Source organism: Oreochromis niloticus, linkage group LG9 (assembly GCF_001858045.2).
Source record: "Oreochromis niloticus isolate F11D_XX linkage group LG9, O_niloticus_UMD_NMBU, whole genome shotgun sequence".
Classification (NCBI taxonomy): Eukaryota; Metazoa; Chordata; class Actinopteri; order Cichliformes; family Cichlidae; genus Oreochromis; species Oreochromis niloticus.
The window spans coordinates 25,541,794-25,561,690 of record NC_031974.2 but is presented as its reverse complement, the minus strand read 5'-3'; the positions used below and the strand labels follow the sequence as shown (position 1 = coordinate 25,561,690).

General features: G+C 39.5%; 2 protein-coding genes across 3 annotated transcripts in view; one reads left to right on the top strand and one right to left on the bottom strand.

Moving 5' to 3' along the window:
* prkdc (protein kinase, DNA-activated, catalytic subunit) overlaps positions 1 to 8,406 on the top strand; it is a 31,896-nt gene extending 23,490 nt beyond the window's left edge. The window contains exons 64-86 of the mRNA XM_013264999.3: positions 70 to 208; positions 378 to 566; positions 1,145 to 1,369; positions 1,562 to 1,670; positions 1,823 to 1,925; positions 2,018 to 2,180; positions 2,267 to 2,441; positions 2,546 to 2,745; positions 2,998 to 3,181; positions 3,352 to 3,518; positions 3,701 to 3,912; positions 4,006 to 4,093; positions 4,173 to 4,316; positions 4,487 to 4,694; positions 4,802 to 4,869; positions 4,961 to 5,181; positions 5,422 to 5,514; positions 5,719 to 5,820; positions 5,930 to 6,001; positions 6,092 to 6,293; positions 6,528 to 6,716; positions 7,606 to 7,745; positions 8,005 to 8,406. Coding sequence (XP_013120453.1) covers positions 70 to 208; positions 378 to 566; positions 1,145 to 1,369; positions 1,562 to 1,670; positions 1,823 to 1,925; positions 2,018 to 2,180; positions 2,267 to 2,441; positions 2,546 to 2,745; positions 2,998 to 3,181; positions 3,352 to 3,518; positions 3,701 to 3,912; positions 4,006 to 4,093; positions 4,173 to 4,316; positions 4,487 to 4,694; positions 4,802 to 4,869; positions 4,961 to 5,181; positions 5,422 to 5,514; positions 5,719 to 5,820; positions 5,930 to 6,001; positions 6,092 to 6,293; positions 6,528 to 6,716; positions 7,606 to 7,745; positions 8,005 to 8,209 — 3,598 coding nt within the window. The 3' untranslated portion in view covers positions 8,210 to 8,406. The remainder of the gene's footprint in view (positions 1 to 69; positions 209 to 377; positions 567 to 1,144; positions 1,370 to 1,561; positions 1,671 to 1,822; positions 1,926 to 2,017; positions 2,181 to 2,266; positions 2,442 to 2,545; positions 2,746 to 2,997; positions 3,182 to 3,351; positions 3,519 to 3,700; positions 3,913 to 4,005; positions 4,094 to 4,172; positions 4,317 to 4,486; positions 4,695 to 4,801; positions 4,870 to 4,960; positions 5,182 to 5,421; positions 5,515 to 5,718; positions 5,821 to 5,929; positions 6,002 to 6,091; positions 6,294 to 6,527; positions 6,717 to 7,605; positions 7,746 to 8,004) is intronic.
* A 2,932-nt stretch (positions 8,407 to 11,338) lies between these two features.
* On the bottom strand, positions 11,339 to 19,319 carry garem (GRB2 associated, regulator of MAPK1). Of its 2 annotated transcripts, none has more exons than XM_003456642.5 (6): positions 18,917 to 19,319; positions 16,904 to 17,044; positions 16,486 to 16,616; positions 15,102 to 16,292; positions 14,666 to 14,820; positions 11,339 to 14,537 (listed from the first exon to the last, which is right to left on the bottom strand). In XM_003456642.5, exons 1-6 carry the CDS (start codon positions 19,035 to 19,037, stop codon positions 13,676 to 13,678), a joined length of 2,601 nt encoding a protein of 866 aa, XP_003456690.1. In that variant the 5' UTR covers positions 19,038 to 19,319; the 3' UTR covers positions 11,339 to 13,675. The 2 variants fall into 2 exon arrangements, with proteins under 2 accessions (XP_003456690.1, XP_005461462.1); XM_005461405.4 differs by having other exon boundaries at positions 11,339 to 14,534.
* Positions 19,320 to 19,897: the final 578 nt, after the last annotated feature.

Below are 19,897 nucleotides of genomic sequence, written 5' to 3'. Positions count from 1 at the left end.
TATCACGGGGTGTATTGTGGTTCCCACCTCTAATATTTACTGTGCTGTTTGTCTCCTGCTGTTGTCCAGGCTTTACAAATCTTTGGAAGATTATGATGTTGTGCGTGGAATCTTTGGTGGTAAAGTCGGGACCAAATCCATCACTTGTACTGCGCTCCAAGCTGAAGCCAACACTGACTTTGCAGAGGCTGTGAAGCTTTACAATGAGGTTTGTAAGTCCAGTAGAAACTGGTGGTTGAATCCCATATTCTCCCACCGGAAGGGAAGAAAACCATATATAATATTTCAGGAAAACATATGAAGTAATATATGAAATCAAAGGGCACCAGGTTTCACCGGATTGCTTGCCGTTTGTTTAAACTCTTATATACTGACAGGCTCTAAACACCGAGAGCTGGCCTGATGGCGAGCCCACAGACAGCGAGAAGGACTTCTGGGAGATGGCTGCTATGGATGCATATAGTCATCTGACTGAGTGGAAGTCTCTTCAGTACTGCTCCACTGTGAACATAGATGAAAACTCACCACCCAACTTGGAAATGATGTGGTCAGACCCTCTCTACCAGGTAACCCAAATGATTTTACAGTTTAGGAATTCCCACTCACCTGCAACTGAAGCCTGCATTTTTCCTCTATTGTGGTAACTGATGGCTTAAATTGGAAACCTACATTTTGTAATCTATTCATTCATTGAGTGATTTTCCAAAACTCTTTGAATGAAACACTGCAGCAGTAAATTAAGTTTAAAGATTTACTTTGCAGGGTTTGGGGCTGTTGATCTGCAGAAATAGAACATATTTGTAATCATGTTCCTTCGGTTTCCCTTCCTGAAGATACCAATCTTGGTTTAATTACCTTGAGTGAGCCATGCTATGTCCCTGCTATGTTGCCCCACTTTATTTCCACATTAGCCCTGATTACACGAACCATAAAGTGGCTCTAGAGTGTTTCTCTTTTCTTTCTTTTTTTTTAAGCAGTTGTGGCTTTTCCTACACGCTAGTAAGAGGAGACTTAGGGGTATACAGTTGGGTCCTTCTGGAACCTCACCACTAGGTGTCACTAAATCCTTAAAACATTTTTGGTCATTTGATATCAAATCCATTCTTCAAATGTTTTGCTTCCCTGGCGATTGCATTTGTCCTAGGAAATGTACCTGCAGCACATGATACGCAGCATGTTGAAGCAGCTGCAGCTGGGCGAGCGGAACCAAACACTCCTCAGCTTCATCGACAATGCCATGAAGTTGGAGGAGCGCAAAAAGCTGCTGGAAAGTCATTACAGCCAGGAACTCAGCTTGCTCTACATCCTGCAAGAAGACTACGACCGCGCCAAATACTACACAAACTACGCCATGCAGCTCTTTATGGAGGTCTGCTCTCACACTCATTTCTCTGTCTAGCACATTCGATTCTTTGATATACAGAGAACAGTTCTTGTCATAAATGAAATGGGGGAAAAAATGGTTATATATGTACAGATTGTTGCTGTTAACTGAATAAGCAGACAACTGTGTTATCTAGATTCACTTATTACACATGCTTACTCTGTTTGCCTTGTACAGAGTTACTCCAACGTGGATACACTCCTGACTAAAAGCCGGCTAACCATTCTGCAGTCAGTGCAGGCCTTGACCGAAATCCAGGACTTCCTGTTGTTTATTAAAGGAGAGGGTGAGTGGATAATGGCTTTTTTAAATGTTATTTATTCATTTGTTTGGTTGGTTTTTACAAGATTTTGGAATATTTTTTCCTAAAACTGTCTTTGTTTGAATTTTTTTTCAAGCTCTGAAACATTTTTGCAATTTTTACAATTTTTTTATTAGTGTCTTTGGACTCCCTCAAACACCTCATCAGATCATGGACTGAGCGGTATCCTGACGCTAAAGTGGACCCAGTGAATGTGTGGGATGATATCATTACATCTCGGTAAGAAGACTCTGCGTGCAAATCTTTTTTTTAAAAAGTAAAGACAAATAACAGAACCTGATACTACCTTTTTTTTTTCTTCTACGGTTCAGGTGTTTCTTTTTGGATAAGATCAGGGAAAAGCTCAGAGGCCATGCTCCGTCTGACAGCATGGAGGTGGACGGCTCAGATGACCCAGCAGGCGACATTGAGACATTAGTAAATGACTGCAAGTTCAGCATGAAGCTACGCATGGCTGATGGAGCCCAGAAGCAGGTGAAGAAACAATTGTGGATGTTCCTCTGTCTGTTCTGTAGCATGCTTTTCCATCAAACTCATCCTGGACAAACAAATGTTTTCAGAATAACTTCCCTGTAGCTGTGAAGCTGCTGAAGGAACTTCACAGAGAAGCCAAAATGGACAGAAGACGGCTGCTGCGGTGGGTCCACAGTTTTAGCCGCTACAGCCATAAACGGAGTCAGGCTCAGGGTCCTGTGGAGCAAATCAGCACCATGCTGAAAACCATCCCACTCCTGGGTGAGAAGGAAAAAGAATGCCACACAAGTGTCGAGTATTCAAAGCTTAAAGGCCTTCAGCTTTCTTTTTTGCCATATTTCATGTCAGCTCATTTCTCTCTCCAGAGGACCTTCAGCCTGACGCTGACAGTCAGAGTGCTACAGCTAAAGTGTTCAGATACCAGAAGATTCTCCAGGGTACCTCTTTTGACATCTTGGCCACAGCTGTAAGCAGAAGTCCGTCAGTCCTAGGAACTATCGATGCTGACAAAGCAGAGAGAGTCGTAAAGCTTTCCGGAGTTGCCTCGTCCAATGCAGATCCAAAGGTACTCTACTTTTTAGGAAAAGATATTGTTTATAGTTCCTGGCTAGAGGAGAAACTTACATGAATGACTAAACTGGGATTATAGTGGTAAAAATAATTGGGTGTAAAGTGTTCTGCATCATTTCTGTGCTATATATGGGAATTGCAAAAGGCTCCACTTTATTCCACAGCAGATTATCACACTGAACCCTTCTTTGTAATTTTATACTAATTAAATGAACAAATGAATCACAAAAGCAGTTTTTTCCTGCAGAAAGTGGAAGTGGGATTGCAGTTACAGGCGCTGAAGTTGCTATGTGAAGCAACTAGAAAGGCCGACGAGGAGCTTCAGTCTTATTCTCAGGACTTTGTGGAGACTAGCAGCGTCATAGAGACGTACATGACCTTGGCTAACTTCTGTGACAAACGACTAAGAGAGGAGGAGCAGAGCGATGCTGGTGAGTAGTGACATTTCCCAGGTAGATATTTATTCAGACTGATGCAAAAAACAGTGAGCACCTGGAGAGCTTAATGTGATCAATAACTTGGTCTAAACAGTTTAACTGTGTGCTGAAGACTTCTGAAAGGATTATTTCCTCTCTCAAATGGCTGTTGCCATTGTTTACAGTTACAGAAACCCAGTTTCCAGACCTTCTGGTGCTGCCAGTGCATGTAGTGGAAAACATGTTGAAAGCACTGAAGATGAATTCAGAGGAGGCTCGCCTCAAGTTCCCACGCCTGCTACAGATCATTGAGTTGTACCCCTCTGAGACGCTGGACCTCATGACAAAAGAGGTTAGCTTTATTATCAAAAGAATGTCTTTAGTATGCTGAAACGTAATTTTGCTGATTATAAAAGAAAAATAATATATGTCCAGTAAACATAAAGACCATTGAAACCATTAGCAAATGTAAGCCAAATACCTTGAAGCTTTGGGAATGCACATGTTTTAATTGTGTCGTCTATCTGTATATAGATGATGTCTGTTCCCTGCTGGATGCTGATTAGCTGGATCAGTCAGATGGTTGCTCTTTTGGACAAGCCAGAAGCTGTGGCAGTACAGCACTGCATAGAGCAGATAGCAGAGTGCTACCCTCAGGCACTGGTTTATGCACTCATGATCAGCAGTGACAGCTACCAGTTTGAGGACTCGGCTACAGGACACCAGCAACAGGAGTTTGTCAACAGGTAAGTTTGTAGATGCAGTTTCTTGGGCGGTCGGTGTTAAAAATTTGTTTCCAAAAGCTTCAGTTTAATTTTATGAGCACTGTGCATCAACAGGCTCAAGAGCATGCTGGACAAAGGAGGCGCTGTGAAGAACTTTGTGGATGCTCTTCAGCAGCTCACAAATCCTGACATGATTTTTAAGGTAATGAGTGAAAGTTGAGACATGATTTCAATCTAAATGCCAGATGAAAACTGATTGTTTTCATTCTGTCCACACGCAGGATTGGTGGGATGGCGTAAGAAATGAACTGGAAAAGCCGACCTTTAACAGGAAGCAGATGGGAGACATGTATGAAGAGATGCGGTCTATGCTCGGGGACTGTAGCGCAGATAGTCACGGGATGTTTCGAAAGAAATTCATCAAAGTTTGTCATTTCTTTTTCTTTTTTTTCTCATTCTTTTTTTTATAAATCTCAAAAATATGATTCTCCAGAAATTTGTGAAATTAGGAGGTTAGTACAGGTCATTCATCAGCAAGTGAAAAGAATATGCAGCTTCTAATCAAGAAAATATAATGTTATGCTGTTCCCTGCAGAAGTTTTTCAAAGATGTGGAGAAATTGTTGGGACCTAACGGCAAACAGCTGTTTGAAAAGAGGAAAGATAAAACCTTTTTGAAGAAAGTGGATGAGCTGGCTGCATCCATGCGTGGATTTCAGAAGGAGCCAGGGAACCTGAAGGAATACTCGCCTTGGCTGAGTGGATTTAAAGCAGACTCATTCAGAAATGAGCTGGAGATCCCAGGTTAATAGCTGCACTGATTAATATTGTTTGATTTATTTCAAACAGTCTCATCCGATATGTTGTCAGCTGTTCTATCCACTGATGAGGCTGCGTTTTCTTTCTCGCAGGACAATATGACGGGAGATCCAAACCACTGCCAGAGTATCATGCAAAGATAACTGGCTTTGACGAGAGGGTATGCATCGTCACTTTAAAACAGGAAGAGTTAAACGGTTTGTTCCCGTCCTGGCTGTAAGTGTGAAAGCCCTCTGGGATCTTGCCTGCAGGTAAAGGTGATGTCTTCCATTCGTCGTCCCAAGCGTCTCATCGTTCGTGGGGATGACGAGCGGGACCACCCCTTTCTGGTAAAGGGCGGGGAGGACCTCCGACAGGACCAACGAATCGAGCAGCTTTTCGCTGTCATGAACATCCTGCTGAGCCACGACACGTCGTGTTTGCACAGAGGCTTGCAGCTCCGCACCTATCAAGTCATTCCTATAAACACAAGGTGGCGGGCATGTCTGTGTGTCCATATGTGTCCCTTCAGTTAATATTAATCCTCATACTGGTTACACTGATTAGAAGATTGAATAAAATTTAGAGCCTTTTTTTAATTTTCTTTGATAAAACTATCCAGTAAGAAATATTTATTTAATTTTATAAGTGTCATTTAGTTTTTGGTCAGAGATTTAATTACTTAACAGTTATTAGACAAAATATTAACTAACTAAGCAAATTATGATTACAGAATTGGTCTGATTGAATGGATGGAAAACACCTGTACTCTAAGGGAGTTTGTGTTCAACACAATGACTGAGGAGGAGCAGCGAAGGGCAGGGAGGTACAGTATATTCATTCCACCCTAATGCTGTGGATGTTAGGCCCTGTGTTTGGTGAAGAAGATGAAGTTCGCCTATTAGTTTCTAATAGCTGGTTGCTTAAATTATTATTGTAAAAAACATTGTATCAACTCAATGTAATGCAGCAATATTTAAGTGTGTGATGAGTTTGATGATATGATGGCGGTTGTGTCTTTGTTTTAAAGTTCCATGGAAGACTACAAAACCTGGCTGTCACGCTTTGCACCAGAAAACCGAAAAGACAAAAATTGTGTGACGGGTGTTCCACTTTATGGTCTGGCCTATAAGTGAGTTACCTGAATTGTTACTCCTATGGCACTGGGTTCAATAAATGCTCATTAAAAAACAATTTGAATAATTTTAACAGACTTACACTTGCATTTTATTCTTTGCCAGGAAAGCAAAACGTGCCGATGCTGTCAACAACTTTATGAAAGTATTGCAGTATGTGCCCAGCGATTTGCTGAAGTAAGTGGTCTGCATGTATAGAATGACTGCTCAGGACATGGTAACACTTGCAGTAATAACCTTCTTATTTTTCTCTGTTTTAAATTCTAGGAGAGCTTTTCTAAAGATGTGCAACAGTCCGGAGGCCTTTCTGTCCCTGCGATCCCACTTCATTAGCTCTCACGCTTTGCTGTGTGTGAGTCACTGGATTCTTGGGATTGGAGATCGCCACCTCTCCAACTTCATGATAAATATGGAAACAGGGGGCATGATTGGCATTGACTTTGGTCATGCGTTTGGCTCAGCCACACAGGTATATCCAGTGAAAGGAATGTTACCTCGCCTAAAGCAAAATGCCATAGAAGAGGAAATAAGTGAATACATTTACACGTGATTGGGTTGGGAGAATTTATCGTCTGGTTTAGGTGTATGATTCTTACTGTCACAGTTGAGGTGACCGGCTGCATGAATGTGACGCATGTCAGAAGGCAAATGTGACCTACTGTGCTGTTAATCTCTTTCTGTGCAATCCCGTATTTTCTCCCAGTTCCTCCCTGTGCCTGAGCTCATGCCTTTCCGGCTGACCCAACAGTTTGTGAATTTAATGCAACCCTTGAAGGAGTCCGGTTTGATCCAGAACATCATGGTTCATTCGTTGCGGGCCTACAGGGCTGAGCCAGACCTTCTGCTTAACACTATGGACGTGTTTGTCAAGGAACCCTCCCTGGACTGGAAGGTAACCATTGAATGTGGATAGATTCTGGATAAGGTTGTCAAGTAAAGCTGTAAGCAGACAGGTCTTTGACAAAGGGCTGCTGCGAACTGAAGCTGTGTGGAGCAGGCAGATTTTCTGCTGTTTGCTCGTTATTTTGTACAAATGTTGATTAATTTTGGGGAAAAAAAAGAAGCTGAATTGTTGTTATAGCGAGTGGGTTTGAGAGAACACACTGCACATGCAATCAAAGTCTGCTTACGCAGAGAGCTTCTTGACCTTCACCTGCATACATGGATATCTCTTTATTGAGATATGCAAACATGTTGTTTAAAAATAAGTTTTTCACAGGGCTCTATGCAGTCCTGTGAAAAACTAAGCACGCTCCAAGGTCCAGTCTTCTTTACAACATTACTTCTGTTCATTGAGATTTTCATGCATCCATTTAGGCACAGCTCTCTTAAGGTGTCGCCACATTATTTCAGTCAGGTTGAGGTCTGGACTTTTCTGGATTCTTTTCTTCTTCAGCCCTTCTCTTGAAGATTTGGGTCTGTGCTTGGGATCATTTGACTCTAGAATACTCTAGAATACAGAGAAGTTCATGGTCGACTCAGTGACTGCAAAGTGCCCAAGTCCTGTGTTCTATCCAAAGCAAGCTCAAATCATCACCCAGCACATGGTGAATTTTGGATATGGATCAAGATTGCATTATATACAACATGTGGCATGTTCTGTTTTCATTTGTGGGTCTCGGCCGTTGTATAGTCTATTGTTGTTTTACAGTTTTTGTTTGTGAAATTGAATGAATTTAATTTCCCCCCCAATAAAATGTTGCTTGCTGTTGCCCATTAAAGACCTGTAATCTGTTTTTCAAATTACGGTACAAAAAAGTTGTGTTATTGTTATCCTGCAGAACTTTGAGATGAAACAACTGAGGAAAGGAGGGACATGGACAGAGACTGTGAACACCAAAGAAATCAACTGGTATCCCTTGCAGAAGGTTAACTTTGCCAGGAGAAAACTGGAAGGAGCCAATCCAGCTGCTATAACCAGGTAGATCATCAAATCATAATATGAAAGGTCCAATAGGATTTAATTAATGTTCTATGCTAGTACATGAAGATGAGGAAACCCTCTGTTGTTGACATCTATAATGGTGGAAAGTCCCACTATTCAGCTAATGGTAACATTTTACTGAGTGTGTTGATTCATATTAGGGTTCATATCTGAAATCAGAAACCTTTATAATACAATTCAGTCACTGTGTTGTTATTCTCTATTTTATCTTGATGTTTTGGGTTTATTTTGTCAGTGAGGAGCTGAAGCTGGGTTTTGAGAAGACTGATGCCTTCCCAGGGATGCAGTCGGTGGCTTTGGGCACTGCGGAGCACAACATTCGTGCTAAACTTCCAGCCGAAGGCCTGTCAGTGGAGAATCAGGTGGACTGTCTGCTAGACCAGGCCATGGATCCAAATGTGCTTAGCAGAGTTTGGGTGGGCTGGGAACCGTGGATCTGAGTCATTCAAAATAAATCACACGTTTAGAAACTATGTGAATGAATTTTAGGGCCTGAAAGAATCCTTTGATGTCAAATATGTTCTCTAATGCAGTTGTGGAAAATCTATATGTGTTTTGTTCTTTTTTGCCAATTTGCTTGGCAAAATTGTATGATGTTTGGAACAAAAGGAAGAAATAAAATTCTGTGAAAAGTGTGGAATCTGTAACTAATCTATAACTATACACTATGGCATTTATATAGTAATATTTTATTATGAATTCAGCCATGTAGTTATAATTCAGTTGCACAGGGCAGGTAATCAGAAAACTTTCCCATTAAGAGCAGGAATTAATCAGATTAGAGATTTGACAGTTGAATGGGATAACTGATGATCTCTCATTAGTTACTTTATGTGACGATCTCACATTAGTATCAGTCCAATCAAATTAGTTTCCTTAGAGCAACTTAACAGCCATTTTTTAAACAAGTTGCTGTGTTGACATCAAGACAAATGCTCCATACAAAACCTGGTGGAGTCAGGAAGGCGGCAGCAAATGGCAGGAACGGCTAACAATGCCTAAAATGCAACAAATAAGCGCAAGTTGGCATCACAGGCCTAGTCATTGTTCATATGCAGTTGTTTTAAAAGTCGAGCTTGCCAAACTTGACCAAGTGTGTGTCTTAAGAGTGAGGTAATAAAACATGTTGGCAACAGCATTAATTACACGAAAAAATAGACAAACCCTTTAAAATCTGCATTTATGTACACTTATTTTAAAAACTGGATGCTGCACAGTGCACCAGCAACTGAAACAAACGAGCATGTTTGCTCTTTCATAAGTATTCAAATGAAAAGGATACAGGAACCTCTATTGAAATCGTTTATATGGATAAGACTTGTGCAAAGTATTTTCAATAAATCACACTTACTTAAAGACATTCAAATTTAATCAAAGCTTTAAAATGATGTGGTTTAGAATATGTAAGCCTAAACCACTTGTTGATAAAAAGCAGAACTTAGGAAACCTTTGATCTGTGGCATGTCAGCCTGCTTAATGTACAACCGGAAAGTGCAAGACCTCCCGACAGCAGAAGTAACGACACAGCAAACTGTTGATAAAGCCAAGCAAACCTCCGCTGAACACCTGATGCAATTTGCTGTCTCACTTCCTTTTTGCAGCATTTGACATACGCCTGTATTCAATTTAGTGATCTATAAAAGATGCAGATAACATACACTCAACCTTGCAGATATCAATTACTAAAAATAACCAGTTAATCAGTTACTTATTGCCTCTATCAATTCTTTACAGTCATCTGAAATTTTGCCTGAGAAATGACCCAAATTATAATTAATTATCTATCAGCTGAACGAATCATCAGTCACACTGGAAAAGAGCAAAATAATGTTAGAAATAAATAAACCAGGTGAGTTTTCTAACTGTAAGTTCTTCACTGAATCCAGAGACGACTAAAATACATTCTGACGTGAATTTTGGGGGAAATGACCCAAGGTGGTAATTTTCAGATGGCTACTCTTCCAAACTGTTGATCAAATGTTGATCAATTGAACTGGAACAAGCTGTAATTTTATGAAGTATGAAATTCAAATTTAAATTTTAAATCCTCTGTTATCTCCCTGTCCTTTTAGCCTCTGCTCTGACTTTGGTTTGACCTTCTTATTAGCAGGAAATGTTGCAAAGTAAAGTTACAATTTATAAATATATTTCAAGTAATTTTCTTTTGTCAGATAGCATTTACAGTGTGCTGCAACAAGTACTGTGACCCGCAGAACTTTAACATAAACAGACATGGAGCCAAGTGGTGAAATCAACATGTGTCACAATATTCTGGGGAATTGATGAAACTCATGTTTCTCCATGTCACAGCATAGACACAACATGTTTCCCTGGACAGGCAGGCACGCCTTAAAATAATTATTTTGTGAATTCAGATGGAATACCGCACTATGCTTTCTAATATATCTTTATATTTAAATCTTCTCTAGATGTTTTGTTTAGATTTTTTTAATTTTACACAATAAAGAAGGCTGGAATATTATCATATGAAGCAACCATAAACACAAACCAGACAATGTAAGCTTACAAGTTGTGAAGCACATCTAAACAATTTACAGAGGTGTTAGAAATGCTTCTGTAAAAAAAAAAGTATCATGGAAACGATGCTGAATTCATCCAATCAACATCCATAAATCAGTAGCTTTTGCACGATGATACATTACTGATCATGTTGAATTTCAATGTGAAGTAACGTGACTTATTTGTAGTTATTCTTGAATGTCGTCTGTTGAGTGTTCTTACATGCAAACTAACGTTAGAATAACATTTATCATGTTATTTTTGGATCTTCAGGTCTAAACAGTGTTTACCTAATTTCCTTCTTACTAAAAACTTGTAATGTCAATAAATATATTAGAGTTTGCATTGCTGTTACCACCAGTGATACTCATATGAAGTTGTTTAGTGCTAAATTTGTAGTTATATATCAAAATGTACAGTTCTGTGACCACTAAAACTGAAACAGCACTCATAAGTACAGCCGTCCCTTAGTTATGCTGCAATAGGTGCAGGCTGCTTGGGGAGTCCCATGATGCATTGAGTATTTCTTCTTCAGTCACCTTTCTCACTATGTGTTAACAGACCTCTCTGCATTTAATCATACTTGTTACTAATATGTCTCGTTTCACAGCATGTCTTTTATCCTGTCTTCCTTCTCTCGCCCTAAATGGTCGTGGCAGATGCCCGCCCCTCCCTGAGCCTGGTTCTGGTTTCTTCCTGTTAAAAGGGAGTTTTTCCTTCCCACCGTTGCCAAAGTGCTTGCTCATAGGGGGTCATATGATTGTTGGGTTTTTCTCTGTATGTATTATTGTAGGGTCTACCTTACAATATAAAGTACCTTGAGATGACTGTTGTTGTGATTTGGCGCTGTATAAATAAAATAGAATTGAATTATCAATGAAGGAAGACTGACTTACACATACAGCTCTTGCTGTATATAATCACCAATCATTTTGGTAAAGTACAGATTGCGTTCATCATTCAAACTTTGTGATCAGTAGTAAAATCGTCAATCTTGTTACTACTATGAAGCCTACTACTGTTACTTGACCAAGAAGAAAAACACAAGCACCAGTTAATCCATGTTTAATAGATGATACAATGCAAAAGGGGAAACAGGGAAAACAAGAGTTAAAATGAAAAACAAATGTTCAGAACTCAACTTGTAAGTAATGATGTCAAACCCAGTGTCACAGTCATTTACCTTCTTTTTATACAAAAAATTGCAACATTTCATGTAGGCAGTGATCCAGAGCTGAGTGTGTTACCAAGGCAGAATGAGCTTTGGTACAGAGTGCTTCACAATGTTGGATTAGTGGGACAGGGCTAGATGCTGGAGTGTTTTCACAGTTCATTGAATAATTCCAGAATTATTCAAGTTAAATTGGCTAATGGTTTGGAATTATTTCTTTGGCATGCAATTTTTATAAATTAACACTGTGGCATTTTCAATACAGTTAATAATACCCTATAATACTCCACTGCTTTGTATTTCCTTTCCGTGGTCACTTTGGAGTGCCATGGCTATTGCATAAGACATTATGCTATGTAATAAGTTTCCAGGGACAGAAATCATTCTCCATAAAAACAGCGATACTGAGACTAACTTAAAAGGAAATACAGCTTATTAACATTATCTTTTGGTCACTGTCCATGGAGTGCGAAAGAGATTCGTAGGTATTTTCCCCCCCCTGTGACCGAGTGTTATTTTAATGCATGAAGTTAGAAACCCGAGTAGAACCCACATTTTACAGAATTAAAAAAACAAAACAGAAATTTGAACATGAGCTTTTTCTCAATAAAAAATAATCTCAACATTAGTAATCATTTCAATAAAAAAATTATAATTTGCACCTACATACAAAATAAAAAAAAAAATCAAGTAAAATATGTAACACCCCACTGTAAAAAAGAAAAAGAAACTGTTGGGTGGGGGGAAAACAAAACAACAGCTGTTGGCCAACAGACCAGACCCGAGTTGTACAAAGGCTGTTACTGCTGAGGCACCTTCATGTGTCAGCCATAAGAATGGTCTGACAATAACTCTCCTGCATATTTTGCATCATGTTAAATTACTGCATAAATAACTCAATTCTGAATCAAAGGTTTTTTTGTTTTTTTTAAAGTTACTAATACAAACAAATATTTCATTGTAGTTTATCATTTTCAAGTTTAGCTTACATGCCTCTGTGGTCTGGAGAAATTCCAGTTGTTAGTGTATACTCTCTGACAAAAAGAAAATGTTACGTCAAAGGAAAATATCAAATGGTTTAAGGTCTCTGGGTTAAGGCGCAAAAAACTATTACTTCTGTCTCGCAAATATTGTAGGTAACACTTACCAATACATACAGTAGAAACAAATGAGTACCCTTGCAATTAAAAAAATGTAGTGCATTCATTCTCTACATAAACAATCTCATCAATTATATTTAATGACCTTAACTGCAATATTTAATCTGAAATCTACCAAAGTGCATGATGCATTTAATTTTTCATTTATATTGGACGCCAAGATCTGTTGGTGCTTTTGGTTATCTCCATGTGAGTTTAAAAGAAAGGACAGAATTTGGTTAGATATAACTAATTTCTTTTCAGGCTTAAATAACCCAAAGTGACATTTAGCCGAGACATTTTAGGTTAAAATACGGAGTGTTTAACTTGAGACGCAAACAAAAAAGAGCTCCTGCATAGGAAGTGTCACCTTTAAACCCTGCTGCAGATAATGACTTAACGTAGCTCACTGTTATTAGCACAGTTATATTGAGGGGATGCAAATTCTGAGGGCAAACAAAACCCTGTCGGATTGACTATATGCAATAATTAATTTTCCAAAGTTAGACAATTAACCATCGTCCTGTCACCTGATACCACTTCTCCCAAAAAAGATTTGGGTTTTCTGTAATTACTCCTAATATTATTGGCAGTCGGCTGTACTAATATGTGTGTATATATATATATATCTATATATATAGATATATATATAAAATATTTTCTAGTTCGTGCTCTTTTAAACATCCAGCTAATCGCAGCAAAATTCTGTGACACTCTCCTTTAACAAAAGACAACATTGTCTTCATATAGCTCTCACATTAAAACGATTATGTGGATTTCTTTCAATTCCCTGGCTTAAATTAGTATCTGTGTAGTGACATGAATAGGTCGTGGGTGAAAAAGTAAGCAATTGACATGTAAATGTCTTTGTGAAAGTGCCAAATGATTCCATTCAGTTAGCAAATAGGAGCCATAGACTTTAAGTGGGTATTACCCACTTGTCTTCCCCACCATGTAGTAACAAGGAAATAAGTTCATACTATACAAAAAGAAACTCTTTGTGGCTTGATGTGCATAGCATACAAACTGAAGGCAGGATGTTCTCAGCTTTACAGGAGTTTTTAAGTTACATACTGTTATATCTTGGGTCTCCACCCATTTATGAACTGCATGAGTTTCTTCACCTGCAGTTTGCTTAGCTTGAAGTCTTCAGACAAAATCTCCTCGGTGAGCTGCAGGAGTAGATTCCCATCAATCTTTTCTGACACGAAAAGAGAAACAATGTCATCTGGCAGGCCAATAAATTTCAGACATTTGGAGACCTCTTCAATTGAAAGGCCAGCCAAGCTCGGTGGTGGCTGCCACTGTGTAGTGTGAGACAAGGATGGAGAGTTAACAGTTGGAGTGTTAGAGATGGAGTGTATCTCTTTTGTTCCCTGCTCATGTTGAGCAAGTGAGGAATATAAAGTTTCCGGCTTACTGTCACAGGCTGACTCTGACAGTACATCTGTGCACTTCTTTATGGCATTTGATTTTGGTGTTCTTGGTGGCAGGATAGGGCAGGAGAGGCTCTGCTTGGTGTTAGATGCATCTATTAGCTTGTCGCTGTACATTTCTGAATTGCAGCTTGAAGATTTGTTGCAGAAAGGACTCAGAGATGCTTTCGGCAAGTCAAAGTCCTTACTGCGGTGTGCATACTCTCGGCCATCAAAGTCAACAAGGCTGGTTGTACAGGTTTTTGGAGTGCTTGGGGTTCTCTTTCTGGGGTAACTGTAGTAACTTCGACAGGTTGTAGGCAGAAACTCGTCCATGCAATGTGAATCCCCTCCACTGAAATGATTTGGCCAAGACAACCGCGATGAAACTCCATCTGACGGCAAGCTACCACTGGGCGAAGCAGCCTTCGGTTCAGTGCTGCTGGAATTAGCCCAGCTGCAAGGGTAGCACACGTGGCTTTGCTCTTGTGGGTCAGTTCCTTCTTGCTCACATGTTCCACTGCTAATGGAAAAATAGTAGATTAATTTATAGCATAAGAATAGCCTCATACATGTATACATAGAAAGGTACAAAACTTGATATCTCACAGCATTTGTTGTGAGAATGTGGGTGACAATTTAAATTCTTACATGTTGTGGAGACCAGAAGAATAATAGGAGAGGGTTGGACTTGGAGACCGAGTTTCTTGCTGCCGTGGCTTCAAAAGGACAGGCACTGATGGTATCTGTTTCAGGCCTCGTGGTGGGATTGGTGGCGCATTCAAAAGACGACATTCTTCCTTCACCTAGGATGAAAAGAGTTTATGTTGAAACAGTAACTAAAGCTTACGTTCTTACATTACAGTCATTCTTCAAAGAACCCTTAGGTTCAGCTTTTTATCTGCAACAGCCAATCAAACTTGTTGTTTTCAAGTAGTTTTATTTATTAATTTACTGCATAGCAGCTACTCATGCTGGCTTTTGCTGTAGTATTAAAATACACTTGTTGTCAGTGTATTTGCCATCAAATCAACTAACACTCCAATCCTAGGACTGAAAACTCTTGAGTGCAATAGATTATACTTACAGCTTCAGACTTTGGTGGGACTGGTGGAGGAGTAAGAGGCACATCAGAGCTGGTTATGGCACCCAGAGGACAAGTGACTGGGTTTGTCAGTGCAGCTGTTGTGGCACAGTCACTGTTGAGGCCTCTGATTCCTTCGCTTTGAGAGGCTTTTGGAATCTGACTTCTCAAGTGATCCAACCACAGCTCCTCATAGGGAACATCCAGCTTGTTGAGGGTTGGTTGTGGGTTTGTGCAGTCCAACAGCTCTGGGAAAAAGTGTTCATTCTCTTCTGAAGGATGACTGTCAGAAGCCATAAGAGCCCAATCTCCGCATAGTGTCATACAACCCTGCAAGTTGACCTCACTGTTACCGTGCAGGTTGCTGCCATACACGCACACAGACAGTCGGTGGAAGGACTGGGTGAGTTCATCTCGGGCGTAAGTCAAAGAGCTGGGAATTTGCATATGATTGGGACAGCCGCTTGAACTCCCGCTTCCTCCACTGCTACAACTACCATTTCCACTGCTTTTTTTGGGGCTTTTGCCATCTTCATTCCAGTCTGTTCGTACGTCCCGGACAGCACGAGAATAGTCATCGATATCAAACTGTTCCTGGCAGAACGCAAACCAGCGATGCACCATAGTATCTAACCACAACTCTCCTTGCAGCAATTCTTCCGGAACAATAAATCGTGGCATGGCTATATGAAACGGAAAATGGATAGGGATAATTTTATTGCTTCGCAGAATGCAGCACACAACCACTGTTTTCGTCTGAATGTTGACCAATTTGTACCGATGACCCTCCCTAATAAGGTGGAGGTCATACTGGTTGCGGGGTGGAGTGCTGGGTACTGTCACATTGACAGGGAGACGAGTTTTCTCCACAATGTTCCTGATGTTGTGCTCGCCGTCTTGCATCTGAAGCTCAAGTGGACTGCAGGTGCTGAACCTGCCTTTGCACTGGAACGGCAGGCTGATGCTCTCATTGGTGCGATGGTTCATGCAAATCAAGCAAGGCATCTTGCCTCGACCGATCTTACTGATGGAGTTCAGCTTTCCAATCTTCTTAAAAATGGTGTTGAATCTTGATTTTTCTTTGAAGCTTTTGGCGTAAAGGATCTCAGCTTGGCCCATTAACGTCAGTTCATCACCAGTGTTTAGTGTAATGTTGTAAACCTCTGTGTCTTCATTGCATTCCCCTGAAGCCATCTATGAAAACATTACATACATGAATTTCGATATACGCAATGAAATGAATCTACTTTACCAAACTTAACTTGGAAAATTTTAAACTTTAACTGGAAATCTAAAGTTATGAAATACTCTTGGTGGAAGCGTTTAGAATTATAGCTATATATCCTTATTCATAAACCTCACATAAAAATAGATGGATTAAATGTACCTTAACATTGAACATGATTTCCTCCATGACATATACCCTTTCAGGGAACGCTTTGGCCACTTCCTCCACGCTGTTGTAGTACTGCACAGGCTCTTTGACATCTCTGTCCTGCTCGAGCAACTTGAACTGACCTACGAAAAGATGGAAAAGACATGTCAATGGTGTTTTGCACGCGTTTTGCATCAACACAGACTTACAACTATAAAATTACATAATTTATTTTTGACTTATATATTTTAGTGAATAATTCTTCAGTTTAGGCAAAGATGCATCATCAAATATCATATTTAATATCTGATAATGGATATCATATAAATACTGTAAAGCGCTTTCAGTGCTCGGATAGAGTAGAAAAGAATTAGTCCATTTACCATTTACAAGACAAACTAAATAAACATCGACTGTGGCTGCATCTCACCTTCATAGTGAACTGGGATCTCTATTTTGGGCCCAATGACATAATGTCCCTCCTCCAGACTGTGAGCAGTAATAGTCGTCCACTGACGACAGGAATGAATCAAGAGGTAGTCATTGTCTCTGAGCCCTTCAACCAGCTGACCTACAGGTAGTAAAAAAACAAAACAAAACACTATTTACAGAGCAGAAAACAGCATAATTTGCATAATTACAACTTTAAATTAATCGCCAAGTAAGCACTGAACCATCCAGCAACAAAACATCTAAAACAAAAAATGTTCATATCTATGTTTTCACCAGGTGGTGTCTTGGATGTGGGTCATGAGAGAACTATTGAACCTTAATAACTACAGAGAACAGGCCATTCAATTAAATATCACTTGGAGAAACACTGCTTTTACCGTTTCTGTTTTCATACCACTCTTTAGCCATACAGTCTGCTCTATTCAAACTGAGGCATTGGATTACCAAGCACATTTAAAGTCACTATGGATTAGGCCATTAGTCAATGACTAATGGCCTAATCCATACCTCTCTAAAAAGCATGCTCTATCATTCAAAGTACAATACACCACTTTAGTTCTCCATAAAAGGCCAAGCATGTGTCAGGAAGATGGAGAAAATTATTCAAATTATTAATGATCTCAAAGTGCAGGGCACAGTGAGCATGTTTATTTTCAGGCATAACTGAGGATAAAGTAGTTTTAAATATACACTTTCAGACCCAGGTCTGTATCAGAATCAGAATTATTGAAGTATTCTGATTCTGATTAAGATACAAGTTCAGACCCAGGATTGTATTAACATATAGTTTAGTTAGAGGTATAGTAACAGTACTGTGTAAAATTCTTGAGCCCCCACTCATTTCTTTATTTTAATAGGAAAATGGGAAATGGCTGCAACATGTGAAAACATACATGGAAATACAGGCTATACGCAAATGCAGAGTTTGTACAACTCTAACAAAATTGAAAGTAAATATTTGATTTGACCACCTTTATTCTTTAACACAGCCTAAACTCTAAAGCAGCTTTCTTGTAATTTCTTTACACCAGTTGCTGCAGTGCAGCCTCCACCCTATTTTACAGGTGGCTTTAGTCACTCCTGACCTTCTCTGTACATACTCACAATGCTCTGAACCAAACATTTCTAAATTGCATTCACTGCTCCATCAGACCTGATGCTACTGATTTTCAGTCCAGTTCTTGGTTAATTTGGTATTTTTAGTGGACTCAACTAAATAAATGGGAATCAGAGTGTATACAGAAGACTGGCTGCTCCATTTAAATGAGGTACTTTTTTTTGTCCTTGAAGAAAACTGTCAGATACTGGAACTACAAAAACTTTGAAAAACCTTCAGAAAACCTGGAGAACTATTGCTCAAGACCACTTCAAAAAATGCAATAAAGTCTGGCTATTTGTAAGCAAAATATGAAGAAATGAGTGGTGGCTAAATACTTTTGCACAGCACCATAACATTATCATGTCTTAATTCTTAAAAACAAATAAATAAATACTTGTCTTTTTTGTAACCAGAATGAAGACAATGATGCTTCTCAGCTTAAACAGAGCAACTAGGTTACGATTTAGTTATAAGATTGGCATTGCGACTCAGCCTGCAACAATACATGTATATTAAAAAATGTGGCTTTCCAATGGTGGAGCTAGACAGTATGTGGTACAACTCATCAGTCGTTGCAATATAGTTTTTACAAAACCTGAAATAACTTAGAATAACTTCATTACAGAAATGACTATAGGGTTTGCACGTTTAATACCAAAAAAGGTGAGATCTGCACAACGGATGCAAAGGCATTACCAAAAATAAACCAAAAAACGAGAATAAGAAAACGCTTATTTTGTAATGTAAACTAGACCACACTGTTGAGAAACGGTAAGTCACACGGCTAAACTCAATCGCAAAGATTTATGTTTCAGGCTTAAGTTTGCCTTTGCTGCTAGCTAGCAGCTAACAAGCGCTGCCCTGATGGCGTGAAAAAGTAAAGTTACTTGCCGTTATCCAGCTTGACAATTTGAGGCAACTTATAAGCACTGACAAGTTGATCTAATGGTAAGGACGTGGTACTCCATGTAACTTCTTTTAAATTGTTGTACAACATTGATCCAAGGTCCATTTTGCTAGCTTACATTAGCCAACAAGAGCTAGCTACGTGTAAACACGGTCACAAAAGGCTACACTAAGCTAACGCACTAAATAATATAGCGACTCTCCGTCCACGGTGTCATATCACGCATGGCATGTTTCTTAATAATCTTCGCATTTTTTCCTTTAAATTTGCCTACGTATCATAAAGAGTCGTTGTCTGATAATGTAGCAGACCCATGTTTGTTTAACTACCGATGGGGCCAGTGCTAGTTTGGATCAGCCGGAGGGAGGCAGCGCGCAAGTCGCTCTGCTGTGATTGGTGGAGACAGTCAGCGTAGGTGGGCTCAGGCGGTAGAGAACCAACCACACAGCAAGGAAGCTGGAATAGTTTTCTTCTGAAGGTAAGGAATACATACTTTGGTAAACAACAGAAAAAAACCCCACCAATATAACTGATTTCATTTACAATACAAGTGAATTAATAAAGCTGTGCTAGAGTGCAAAGCTTGTACTAGTAGGTCACTATCGTTTTTAAAAACTTTAAGCCGGAAGTTGTAGTTTGTGCACTTGCACTGTTTCTGATAACTAAAAGACAACAAAAAAGAATACCGACTGCCTGTTTCGAAGTGTTTTTACCTGCTGTAAATCGTGATTCAATAAATAAATAAATAAACAAATAAATAAAAAACCCTATTACTTTCAGTCTTTCTTCTTATCTTATCCTTGTTTACTGACACATCATTAAGTTGTTCTTGTGTAATCACATTCCCTACACCCTGTCCGTCAACATTCCTGGAAATCTATGGCTAAACATCACACGCATGACATATGTGGTGATGGGAACGTATAACAAAATCAGATTAGCTTTATTTAAATACCACACACAAA

Bases quoted from the DNA above. Each gene is read 5' to 3' on its own strand.
- garem (XM_003456642.5), bottom strand. From the start codon at position 19,037: ATGGACCTTGGATCAATGTTGTACAACAATTTAAAAGAAGTTACATGG. The intron at 16,617-16,903 runs GTGAGATGCAGC...ATCTTTTCGTAG, and splicing joins GATCCCAGTTCACTATGAAG to GTCAGTTCAAGTTGCTCGAG. The intron at 14,821-15,101 runs GTAAGTATAATC...TTTTCATCCTAG, and splicing joins TCCCACCAAAGTCTGAAGCT to GTGAAGGAAGAATGTCGTCT.